Source organism: Microcaecilia unicolor, chromosome 11 (genome assembly GCF_901765095.1).
Source record: "Microcaecilia unicolor chromosome 11, aMicUni1.1, whole genome shotgun sequence".
Taxonomy (NCBI): Eukaryota; Metazoa; Chordata; class Amphibia; order Gymnophiona; family Siphonopidae; genus Microcaecilia; species Microcaecilia unicolor.
Window position 1 is genome coordinate 192,234,214 of NC_044041.1, and position 13,569 is coordinate 192,247,782.

Consider the following 13,569-nt stretch of genomic DNA (forward strand, 5'->3'; position numbering starts at 1 on the left):
TCACCCCCCCCCCTCAGGGGCACATCCAGTACTGCTGCTTCCACTGGACAGGTGGGCTCAACCCATGTCTCCTGTGTTGCAGTGAACAGATTTCACCTCAGCTATACAGCAGACCCATCCAGAGACTTAATCATTTAACTTTGTGTCTGCTCAATTATGTTTTTAGTGCAGTACAACACAATTTTCTCTCCAATAACCACCACAATGGCTCTTATCAGTTAAAACATTCCCCAGATACCATTAGAATTAGCCAGCTTTTTACCAGCTTACACTGTGCCCAATCACACTTCCAAGGGATATTTTGGGGGGAACAGGGAACAGACAACATTGCTTAAGGACAGTTTTGGTATTACTGACAACAGCAGACATAAGAAAGGGGAAAAAAAGGACAAAGGAAATATTGTCAGGCAGTCCAGTAGACACAACAAACTCCTACAGCAGTTGCAAGTCCCCACGTCCAAACAGCAGGGAATCCTGCGTCACAATTCAAAGAAAGGAAACAGTAAAGACAGGGACCTCCCCTCCCACTCCCCCACAATCTAGACCATTTTTTCACCTTGTTACCATCAACAGGTTACAAAATCCACCTTAATTCAGTTTTCTTTATCTTCTTACCAGTGCTTTTTTTTGTGCCAGTACGCAACGGTACGGCGTACCGGCACCTTTTTTTTTTTGCTCCCCCCGCCCCGTGAGTCCATGTCCCGCACGCAGTGCCACCCCATTTCCGGCCGCTGCTGCTTCTCCTGTTGAGCAGCAGCGGCCGCTACACAAGGAAAAAGATTTTTTTTTAAATTGAAAACCTGGCTGAAACGCGGCACCCCGGCACCGTAGACAGCCATTAGGCATTGGCTGTTGCCCCGCAGCCGCTCCTCCTCTTGCCTCTACGTCACTGCACTCCTCCGGGGTCTTCCTCCAGGGGCAGTGACGTAGAGGCAAGAGGAGGAGCGGCTGCGGGGCAACAGCCAATGCCTAATGGCTGTCTACAGTGCCGGGGTGCCGCGTTTCAGCCAGGTTTCAATTTTTTTAAATCTTCTTTTTCTTTGTGTAGCGTAGCGGCTGCTGCTGCTCAACAGGAGAAGCAGCAGCGGCCGGAAATAGGGGCTGGTGCCGCGTGCGTCGCGACTTCGCGCCGTTCGCAGGAAACTTGGCAGGGAGAGGGAAACCAACAGAGGGAAGGGTTGGGGAGAGAGAGAAAGAGGGAAACCAACAGAGGGAAGGATTGGGGAGAGAGAGAAAGAGGGAAACCAACAGAGGGAAGGATTGGGGAGAGACAGAAAGAGGGAAACCAACAGAGGGAAGGATTGGGGAGAGAGAGAGAGAGGGAAACCAACAGAGGGCAGGATTGGGGAGAGAAAGAGGGAAACCAACAGAGGGAAGGATTGGGGAGAGAGAGAAAGAGGGAAACCAACAGAGGGAAGGATTGGGGAGAGAGAGAAAGAGGGAAACCAACAAAGGGAAGGATTGGGGAGAGAGAGAAAGAGGGAAACCAACAGAGGGAAGGAGTGGGGAGAGAGAGAGAGAGGGGGAAACCAACAGAGGGAAGGATTGGGGAGAGAGAGGGAGAGAGAGGGAAACCAACAGAGGGAAGGATTGGGGAGAGAAAGAGGGAAAACAACAGAGGGAAGGATTGGGGAGAGAGAGAAAGAGGGAAAACAACAGAGGGAAGGATTGAGGAGAGAGAGGGGAAAACAGATGGAAGGATGGGGAGAGAGAGGGAAAAACAGATGGAAGGATTGGGGAGAGAGGGGAAAAACAGATGGAAGGATGGGGAGAGAGAGGGAAAACAGATGGAAGGATTGGGGAGAGAGAGGAAAAACAGATGGAAGGATTGGGGAGAGAGAGGGGAAAACAGATGGAAGGATGGGGAGAGAGAGGGAAAACAGATGGAAGGATTGGGGAGAGAGAGGGGAAAACAGATGGAAGGATGGGGAGAGAGAGGGAAAAACAGATGGAAGGATTGGGGAGAGAGGGGAAAAACAGATGGAAGGATGGGGAGAGAGAGGGAAAAACAGATGGAAGGATTGGGGAGAGAGGGGAAAAACAGATGGAAGGATTGGGGAGAGAGAGGGAAAAACAGATGGAAGGATTGGGGAGAGAGGGGAAAAACAGATGGAAGGATTGGGGAGAGAGAGGGAAAAACACAGATGGAAGGATTGGGGAGAGAGAGGGAAAAACACAGATGGAAGGATTGGGGAGAGTGGGAAAAACAGATGGAAGGATGGGGAAAGAAAGAGTGAAAACAGATGGAAGGATGGGGAGAGGGGGGGGGAAAAACAGATGGAAGGATGGGGAGAGAGAGGGGGAAAAACAGATGGAAGGATGGGGAGAGAGAGAGAGAGGGAAAAACGGAAGGATAGGGAGAGAAAGAGGGAAGACGCTGGATGGATGGGGAGAGAAAGCAGAGCTGCTGGATGGAAAAGGGGACTAGAGAAAGACTGGAGAATAAGAGGAAGGGGCATGGGGAGAACAAGGGTGAGGAAAAGATGAAAAGCCACAGGTAGATGAAGGAAATTAAAGAATGGATAGTAAGAATTAATTAAATCTGGACAGAGCCTGAAAAATATTGAAGAAAGCAAAGAAAAAGGAGACAAAAATGACAAATGGCACAGAAGAGTTAAGCGAAAACAAAGGAAAGGAGAATCACAGACTGGGACCAATATGGAAAGAAAAACAGTCACCAGACAACAAAGGTAGAAAGAAATCATTTTATTTTCATTTTAGTGTTTGGAATTTGTCTTATTTTGCACTGGGTATACTGGAGCTGTAACAGCTTACAGAGATTATTTATCATGAAAAAAAATCACGTTATTTTTTTCTCCTGTAGTACTGTAATACTTTCAATGATGTCTGTTTATATGCGCCATGGCAGGTATAGGGGGTGTGGTTAATGTGGGTGTGGCCATCATGGTGGTGGAGCCATATGTGGTGACCCCGCCCATAATGAGTACCGGCACCTTTTTTTCTACAAAAAAAGCACTGCTTCTTACAAAAGATTGTCTACAGAGAACAGCTGTTGATGCAACTATTCGGAAGTTCCAGCTCAACCTTTCACCCCCCAGAGCTAAGATTCCTGTCCACCAACACAGCCAAGTACAGCCCCAGTCACAGAAGGAACCCCCACCCCATCTCTGACCACCAGTGTGAAAAGGAAATACAGGAACACAAAGGATAGAAGTGACACCATCATACCCTTCAAACTGTGACCATCAAGATCTCACTTCCCTCTCCCAAAATAAAACACCAAAAAAGAAACAAATCCATTCAGTTTACCTTCTGATGTTGCCTTGAATTTATCACTACTTTTCTTTTTGCGCCATTTCCAAGGTTTGAAGATCTTGCCGAAGCCAGCAAACTTGCTTTTTCTCTTTGTGGGAGGTGTGGTATCTCCAGAGTCGGGAAGCTCCGTCCCCATCGCTGGCACTGGGTGATCCACCTCTTCAGCTACACAGGACAGAAATTTATTTTTGGTTAGTATTTCTGCATCATTTTGCTATCTCCTTCACACCTACCCTCCTCCTCCACCCACCCCCCACTCCCCAGATCTCATCCTTTCCAAGAACTTCTGGAGTTATAGCAATCATTTAGAAGAATTCGGCTGGACTCGGAGGCACCCTCTCAGTAGCTCACAAATTGTCTTCGCAACCACAAATGAGACCACAAAATCCTAGCGTGTGGCAGCAACCACAGTTAAAAAAAAAAATAAAACAAACCCTGGACAGCTGTAGTTTCAACCTTTATGGGTTCATCATTACTGTGGTATCCACCTTGTGTTGGCCAACAATAACAAAAAAACAGCACCACGGGCCTTTAAAAATGGAACACAGTTCTTTAATGAATGAGCCTTGACAAAAAGACCCAATACGGGCCGTGTTTCGGTGACTAGCACCTGCGTCAGGGGTCACAGTGATGACGTGGAAAACTTGGGGAATAACTCGAATATATTCCTCTACAATATATTATTCCTTACCCCACATCTCATATAGTAAAAGCTACAAGGCACTTTCACCCAGAGCTGGTGGTGGGAGGCGGGACTGGTAGTTGGGAGGCGAGGATAGTGCTGGGCAGACTTATAGAGTCTGTGCCAGAGCTGGTGGTGGGAGGCGGGGCTGGTGGTTGGGCGGCGGGGATAGTGCTGGGCAGACTTACACAGTCTGTGCCAGAGCTGGTGGTGGGAGGCGGGGTTGGTGGTTGGGAGGCGGGGATAGGGCTGGCCAGACTTATACGGTCTGTGCCCTGAAGAGGACAGTACAAATAAAAAAGTAGCACATATGAATTTATCTTCTTGGGCAGACTGGATGGACCGTGCAGGTCTTTTTCTGCCATCATCTACTATGTTACTTTCTGTATCCAAACAAATACAGAAAGTGAAAGTGCCTTGTTGCTTTTACTATATGAGACGTGGGGTAAGGAATAATATATTGTAGAGGAATATATTCGAGTTATTCCCCGAGTTTTCCACGTCATCAGTGTGACCTCTGACACAGGTGCTAGTCACCGAAACACGGCCCGTGTCAGGTCTTTTTGTCAAGGCTCATTCATTAAAGGACTGTGTTCCATTTTTAAAGGCCCGTGGTGCTGTTTTTTTGTTTGAACTTTAGTTTGTACTTCGTTCCCTCTCTTTTGTTATATGGCCAACAATAACAAGTCGCTTTGAGCCGAGGTGTGAGGGAAATGATAAGCTTGGATCATGCAATTTTTGGAGCCTCTAGGTTATATTCCTGGAAGAATTCTGTGCAACAAACAGCTTAAAACAAAATTTAACCTGGAACCCAGGAGGAGTTATACTAAAAGACTGATCAAAAAGATGAAGGGGCTTGGACAAGGCAGCATCTACCACATGGGTGGACACCAGCAACGCAACCGATGCCTGCTGACACACTGACCCACGTAGGCTGGGACTGAGGAGGAAACAAACAGCTGGATGGATGGGTGGTGTTTAGCAAGGGGTGATTGAATGCCCATGTCCATCCTTCCCAAGCCTGGATCCTCAGTTTGTTGTCTCCAAAATATTACAGTCCTCCTGGGGGGAACGCTGCACCAAAATTTATAAGATTTGAGTAATAGCTTTTCTGTAATACATTTTAGATTACTCAGATAAAACTAAACTTAGATTGTGAGCCCTCAGTGTACCTGAACGTAACTCACCTTGAGCTACTACTGAAAAAACTGTGAGCAAAATCTAAATAAATAAATAAAATACTTGTAATCAGGGAAGTCTGCAGAATTTTAAAATATTGTATGAAGAATGGTAACACTTGCACAGAATTTCCCCGAGTCATTAAGCAAAATTTCAGGTGCTGGGCTGGCAAAAAGTCAAGAGAGATACAAAATGCATCTGATATAACACAATTGATGATTTTATAGAGACACCACCATTAAACAAGTAGCACTTGACTTATGTGCAAGAAGTGGAGGAGTGGCCTAGTGGTTAGGGTGGTGGACTTTGGTCCTGGGGAACTGAGGAACTGAGTTCGATTCCCACTTCAGGCACAGGCAGCTCCTTGTGACTCTGGGCAAGTCACTTAACCCTCCATTGCCCCATGTAAGCCGCATGGAGCCTGCCATGAGTGGGAAAGCGCAGGGTACAAATGTAACAAAAATAAAATAGATACTATTGGAGATTCTACATGGAATGTTGCTACTATTGGAGATTCTACATGGAATGTTGCTATTCCACTACCACTAGCAACATTCCATGCAGAAGCCTGCGCGGCCATATTGGTGATCTGCAAGGGCCGACTTCTACATGGAATGTTGCTAGTGAAATAGCAACATTCCATGTAGAATCTCAAATAGTAGAAACAGTGGAGGAGTGGCCTAGTGGTTAGGGTGGTGGACTCTGGTCCTGGGGAACTTACTGAGTTCAATTCCCACTTCAGGCACAGGCAGCTCCTTGTGACTCTGGGCAAGTCACTTAACCCTCCATTGCCCCATGTAAGCCGCATTGAGCCTGCCATGAGTGGGAAAGCGCAGGGTACGAATGTAACAAAAATAAAATAGATACTATTGGAGATTCTACATGGAATGTTGCTACTATTGGAGATTCTACATGGAATGTTGCTATTCCACTAGCAACATTCCATGCAGAAGCCTGCGCGGCCATATTGGTGATCTGCAAGGGCCGACTTCTACATGGAATGTTGCTAGTGAAATAGCAACATTCCATGTAGAATCTCAAATAGTAGCAACAGTGGAGGAGTGGCCTAGTGGTTAGGGTGGTGGACTCTGGTCCTGGGGAACTTACTGAGTTCAATTCCCACTTCAGGCACAGGCAGCTCCTTGTGACTCTGGGCAAGTCACTTAACCCTCCATTGCCCCACGTAAGCCGCATTGAGCCTGCCATGAGTGGGAAAGCGCGGGGTACAAATGTAACTAAAATAAATAAAATAAAAAGTGGTACAAATGCCAGACACGACTACCAGTTTCCCTCCTCCTGCTCAATCTAGTTTCGTAGAAAGCAAAAAATAGCCTGATCAACACGACACTCTTCAATATAATGATGATCCCACTGGCCAAGGCCTTATGAAAACAAGGCCTCAACCCGTTTATCTACGCAGACGATGTCACAATATACATTCCCTTCAGACACGACCTAACAGAAATCACCAATGAAATCAAACTTGGTTTGAATACCATGGACCCCTGGGCAAATTCTTTTCAACTCAAACTGAACACTAACACACTGTCTCATCCTCAGAAACGCCAGGGAGACAAATGGTTTATTAATAAACTAGTAAAAAAAGGCCCGTTTCTGTCCAGTGGAAACAGCTGTAAAAACGGCAATGAGAAGCAGCTCCTAGGTTTCCTTTTTTTTTTTTTTTTTTAGTGTATAGGAATGATCGCTGTTTTGGGGAGTGGAATCAGAGATTAACCAATGGGTTTCCTTGCTTACCATAGACTTGCTTTGTTCACTTCCACTCCTGTCTATTGAACATCCTGCAGCATGTCATAGCAGCCAATCAGTGGCACTTCAGGAATGACATTACTTTTATATACTCCACTTTCCTTTTCCACGGTTCCAGGCAGCCTCAGAACGTTGGAGGTGAGAATTATCATATAGGATAAGACTCGATACGAAGCCGTGTTTCGGCGAACAATGTCTGCCTCAGGAGCCTGTATGTTGTAAAAGCCAATGAGTGGAGCTATGTAGACAAGGGAACCAAGCCAAGCCTTTAAAAAGACGAGTGATTGGTGAGTGTTCAAAGCACATATTGACCTTGACTTTTTCTACAGTTCCATTGGTTTTTTTAATTTACTGCTTGGAACACTCACCAATCACTAGGTCTTTTTAAAGGCTTGGTTTGGTTCCCTTCTCTACATAGCTCCACTCACTGGTTTTTACCACATACAGACTCTCCTGAGGCAGGAGTTGTTCACAAAAACACGGCTCCGTGCCGAGTCTCATTCATTAATAAAGAATCATTTTTACCATTTGTCTCCCTGGTGTTTCAGAAGTGTCGTGTTGATCACATTAATTTTGGGTTTTTTTTTTTTTTTTACTTTTCCTCTCGTAGCAGATCCAGTTTTTCCAATCTAGTTACCTGACAGCACAGTCCAGATTTGACAAGATTCATTGCTCAAGCACAACAAACTATCACAAACCTTCCCTGCTTGAACAAAGAATCCTACCATTCCCTGACTGGCACATCACACCCTGCTTGGATCCAGTTTTAATAGTGGGAACATCCTAATTTTACAAATAGCTTTGCTCGCCACCTGGGTTTTAGTTAAAGGTGCCCAGTATGAGCATAAAATAAACAATCACTGACAAGGCGACAGCTGCCAAGACACAGGCTACTGCAAGCAGACTGGCAGTCACCCTCAGTCAAATCTGATGAATTAAAAGCAGCAGAGAGTTTTTCCAGGGACTCAGAAAAGGTCAAACAAGACTTTAAAAATAAGATAGATTATCACCTCTTTTTGTTGTCACACTGAAAAACTGGGCCTGAAACTCTGAAAATGCTGAGCACCTAAAATTCTATTTTCTTGTATTTATTTGGATTTTGTTCACATCTTCTTCACTAGTAGCTCAAGGTCAGTTGTGTTCGGGCATTTCCCCCGTCCCTGAAGGGTTCACAATCTATGTTTGTGCCTGAGGCAATGGAGGGTTAAGTGACTTGCCCAACGATTTGAACCTGACACCTCTGGATGCCCAAGACTGGTGCTATAAACACTAGGCCTTTCCTCCACTTCTTTGCAGCCAAATTTAGCACCATAACTTTTCAGCTGAAAATTCATCTTAATTTAGGCGCTTAAAAGTTGGGCCTGCCATTCATTTGCCTAGATTGATGAGCCTAGTGCTGTAAAAATCAGTGCTGTTATGTTACACCGGGATTTATATTCCGCCTCTACCTCTACAGTTCAAGGTCTGATTACAACAAGAAATACTAGATCAAAAATCTAGGAATTACAATTACAAAGTAAAAATAATACCGGCAATATAAATTCTAACAAGCCATGATCATAACAGTCTATTCACTTATTTATTTGTTACATTTGTATCCCACATTTTCCCACCTATTTGTAGCTCAATGTGGCTTACATAGTACAGTAAAGGCGTTCGCCAAGTCTGGTAGAGAAACAAATACATGGTGATGTTGTGGTCGATTATTTATTTATTTATTAATTTATTGCATTTGTATCCCACATTTTCCCACCTTTTTGCGGGTTCAGTGTGGCTTACAATATGAGATGAATGATGGAAATACAGTTTGTTACAAATTGGTTATGGATTACATTGTGCAGAGTTATGCGAGACAGTCGAAGTGTCGTTAAGGAATGTAACAATGGAACACAAACATTGAAACATTGGAAGGAGACAATGAGAGCTTAGAGGGCGATAATAAGGCATAAAGACATATGGTATGCATATTTCTGTGAGTAAGGGTATGAGTGATGTGAGATTATGGGGGATGAGAGTTCAGAAGTGGATGTATGATGCATTAGTGAACAGTGAGTGTGGACTTTATGTGTTTTGGCTCTTTCCGTAAATTTTTTCAAAAAGATGGGTCTTCAATAATCTGCGGAAGGAAGCTTGCTCGTGGATCGTTCTTAAGTTGTGCGGCAGTGTATTCCAAAACTGCATGCTCATGTGAGAAAAGGTTGACGCGTGTAGCATCTTGTATTTCAAGCCCTTGCAATTGGGGAAGTGGAGGTTGAGGAAGGTTCGGGATGATCTTTTGGCGTTTCTGGGTGGTAAGTCTATTAACTCAGACATGTAGGCTGGGGCTTCGCCGTGAATGATTTTGTGGACTAATGTGCAAACTTTAAAAGTGACGCGTTCTTTGAGTGGAAGCCAGTGCAGTTTCTCTAGTAGTGGTTTTGCACTTTCATATTTTGGCTTTCCAAAGATGAGTCTGGCTGCCGTATTTTGGGCCGTTTGAAGTTTCCTCAGTGTTTGCTCTTTGCAACCTGCGTATAGTGAGTTGCAGTAATCCAGATGGCTGAGTACAAGGGATTGTACTAGGCTTGTACTTAAGGTTCAGGCACAATGGGGATCGAAGAGAGGAGAGGTTATATAGTGTCCATTACGAGCTTTGGTTTTGCTGTGTTGCAGAGTAGGCGTTTATGTTGGGTCGGTAGGGTATGCCTTTTTGAACAGGTTGGTTTTTAGTGATTTCCTGTTGCATCATAGGTGCATTAGCATCTTTAACGTGCTTTAACCATGTAAGTGTGTACAATATCCCTATAGGCGCCTACATGGTTAGCGCATGCACTAATTGTAGATACGTTAAAAATGCTAACAAGCCTTAGTAAACAGGGCCCTAAGGATGCAGAATCAATATCACGAAATAAAAAAAAAGATTTTAGTTTCTTCCTAAATAAGTAATGTTGACACGTTCTCAACAATAACAGGAAATAATTCCATAATGTGGTCACCTGATATTGTAAAGAAGACGAAAAATGCTTAATTGATCTTATCCTACTTACATTCGGAAAACCCAGTTATATCTAGACCTTTCGTTCTGCAAAAGTGTAACCAAATTTATCGTATAGGATGGTACCTAACCAAACGAGATATTAAAAACCATAACATTCAGTTTAAAATGGATACGAGCCATAATTGGTAGCCAATGTAATTTTAAATAGAAGTTTTTAAGTGAATCATATTTTGATAAACTATAGATCAACCTCACAGCTGTATTCAGTAACAACTGTAAACGATTAATTAAGGTTACAAAAAACAAATTGAGACAGTAAAAGACTAAACTAGGGTCTTAACTATATCTCTATTTAAAAAATTTTAATAGATCTTAACGTTTTAAGGGCATGAAAATATTTTTTTCACTATAGAAGATGCTTGATGTTGTATAGATAAATTACCTCTCTCTACTCTGCTAAGCTCCTAACTTCTTTTCCCTGTCCACCCATCACCACATACAAATTTAAGACTTTAGTGAGATTTTGAGTACAAATTTATGCACACAGCCCTGGTAAATTTTCAAAGACGCCAATTTACGAGCATAATTCTCTCAAAGTCAAGAGCATAAATCCTTTGAATCTCAGGTCCCATAATACTTTAACTGGAAATTTATGGTAGCAAATTTGACTAATACTCCATTGCCATGTTCAACCGCATCGCCATGGATTCCCAGTTTCAGACATTCAAAAAAAAAAAAAAAAATACAGGTTGCTGTTCTGGTCTGGGCTCTCCCAACAGCCATATTCTGAGGACATGCAGTGCAAGTTTAGTGGTTCCCGAGCATCCTACAGTGAAGCCCAACAAGAATGGCCAAGTGCCTATAAGGCTGTTGGGAAGTGATGGGATGAACGTTGAGGAGACTATGTTCACAGCCTCTTGGACCAAGAAGGAAGTGGGGATGATAGAAAAGGGAGTCATTCATTTGTCAAGGGCAACCTGTCAGTCAAGCTCCCAGAGCAGTGGCGTAGCCAAGGGTGGGCTTGGGTGGGCCCAGGCCCACCCACATTGGGTTCAGGCCCACCCAGTAGCAGCATACCTATGATGTGTCTGACAGGGATCCCCAAGCCCCACCAGCCGAAAACTCCCAGCAAGCGTCCCTCCTGCATACCTTGTAAGTAGCAGATCTTCGCCTGCAGTGAGCAGTGACATACATACTGTTCGCACCGGCCCCACAGCCTTCCCTCTGATGTATTTCTGCCTAGGCGGAAACAGGAAGTTCCATCAGAGGGACGGCTGTGGGGCCAGCACGAGCAGTGTGTATTAGTTGCTGCTCTCTGCTGGTGAAAATCTGCTATTTAAAAGGTATACAGGAGAGGGGGGGGGGGGATATTTGAGAGACCATATGGCATGCAGGCGAGAGGAGAGACCAAATCACCTGTGGGACGGGGCAAGGTTCTTCTGCCCACCCATCTTGGGCCTAGGTCCACCCAAAATTAGGTGTCTGGCTACGCCCCTGTCCCAGAGTTCCAGAAGATACAAGGTCCCCTGTCCGGGGATGACATAATAATAACCATCATCAGAGGGGAAAAAAAAACTCTGCGCACTTTCAAATGAAGTCTCATTGTGTCTGATCCCAACCCTGATTCTGACTCAGCTGAAAGAAAAATAAGTGGGAGGAAACTGTTCAGTTTAAGCAGAAAGATAAATAATTACAAAAATAGAAAAAAATGCTGGCTCAACTACTCCTCCTCCCCCCCCCCCCCCCATTCCTGCTGGGCTGGCAGAGCAGGGCTCTACCTATTGCACTGTCCTGATCTGGACACAGTCTCCCAGGCTCAAATATCAGAATTTATACCAGCACCATGAACAGGTCAGGGAAAGAGACAGGACTGCAGGTGCCAGAAGAGACTGCGGTACCTGAGCCAAGAACAACAGAATTCGGTGGGGGGGAAAAAAATACAATGAATACTCACAACTCCACCTTGGGTCATGGCACAATTCCTCAGAGGGAAGGGTAGGGCGGGCAAGCCTAAAGCGTTAGTCTCTTCACTGCCAGCCCAAACTCTGAGCTCACTCCTACTGTCACCAATTTCTACAACAGCGTACCTGTCAACCTACAGAGCATCCTCTGCTTCATACAACACATAGCGGAACGCCACAGTTTGCCAACTTGTCAGGAGAAGATTCCGGGAAAGTCTGAGCATCAATACTCGGACAATTAACCTGGTCAGTTTCCAAAGAGTGTGCGCCTTTTAGGCTCATTTACACTTTTTCAGTTTTGAATGACTTATCAGGACTGCACGCTATTGGTGTTTTACAATATAGCAAACATTTCATAGTGGAGGAGCAGTCTACTGGTTAGAGCAGCCGACTGAGAACCAGGGAAGCCTAGGTTCAAATCCCACTGCTTCACCTTATGACCTCGGGTACACTTAAGACTGTAAAGCCTCTGGGGACAGAGAAAAATCTACCATACCTAACTTGCCTTGAGTTACCTAACCTTTATACCTTTCAGGAAATCTAGACTGCCCCTATTTGACTGACTGTACATTTGTCCTTTAGATTGTAAGCTCCTTGAGCAGGGACTGTCCTTCTGTGTTAAATTGTACAGCGCTGCGCAACCCTAGTAGCGCTTTAGAAATGTCAAGTAGTAGTAGTAACCAAAGAGGGCATATGCTAAATCCAAAATCCAATTCCTTTGTTAAAGCCTGAAACCAGCGTACATGCTTCATTGGCACAGGTAAAATGCAAAATGTTTTACATTGCAAATGTTGCATGTAAACAATTTAAATGTGATGGGGGGAAAAAAAAAAAAAAAGACAGCATATGATTACCTCAGGATTCAACTTTTCTACCCACCTGCTCCTATCAAGGACAAAAGCCACACAGATCCCGTCATGTGCTTTATCAACTTCCACAATCGTTCTTGGACATCTTTTCCCACCACCACAGAAGAATGTACCGAGCACCCAACTGCTGTAGAAATATTCTATAGCATCTCGTTAAATCATCGATTGTATTTAAGATCACGTAATGAATACATCATAATAACACTCTGTAAGCCACATTGAGCCTGCAAAAAGGTGGGAAAATGTGGGGTACAAATGCAATAATAATAATTTCTTTCCAATAATTGGATTGTGTGTCTCACTCAAAAGTCTGATGTTACATAAAACATGCAATCGTGTTAATGGAAAATATTTCCCCTAGAAAAAGAGGCTGTTTGAACTATAACTTCACCTTAATAGAGTCAAGCTTATAAGGGTAATTGATAGGAAGACAACTACAAAATGTACAAACTTAAAATGTTCAAAACTACCAGCAAACAAAGACTACAGAAACTTTCCAGGAGATATATAAATGTTTTAAAAAATGAAACACAAGAGTAAACAGCGCTGTCTTACATATTCCCAAAAGGTACAATTTTACTGCACCAGGATAGGGAGAATTAAATCAAGTTTCACAGAACATTGTTTTTAAGGAAAAAGGGAAGGAAGTTTATTAAGTGCCACAGACATTAAGGCCATTTTTATGATTAAATTATACCCCAGAGGATATGTCAGCATTCTATATTTAAATAAACCAAGGTGCTGCTGTACTGCTAGTCATCAGAATCCTATGCAGGAACACAAAGATATGTGGTCTCGAGGAAGGAGATTTCTAGAAATAAAGCACATAGATATTTCAAAATAAAAATGCAATGGAAA

The 13,569-nt window shown here is 43.9% G+C and overlaps 1 protein-coding gene across 8 annotated transcripts in view; it reads right to left on the reverse strand.

Moving 5' to 3' along the window:
• The window catches only part of PHACTR4 (phosphatase and actin regulator 4), a 149,493-nt gene that overhangs the window by 34,919 nt on the left and 101,005 nt on the right, over positions 1 to 13,569 (reverse strand). For 7 of the 8 annotated variants that reach the window (XM_030217618.1, XM_030217611.1, XM_030217614.1 and 4 more), the window contains one exon: positions 3,271 to 3,441. In XM_030217618.1, the coding sequence (XP_030073478.1) occupies positions 3,271 to 3,441 (171 nt within the window). Of the gene's footprint in view, positions 1 to 3,270; positions 3,443 to 13,569 lie in introns of all 8 variants that reach the window. The other variant, XM_030217615.1, reaches the window with a different exon arrangement.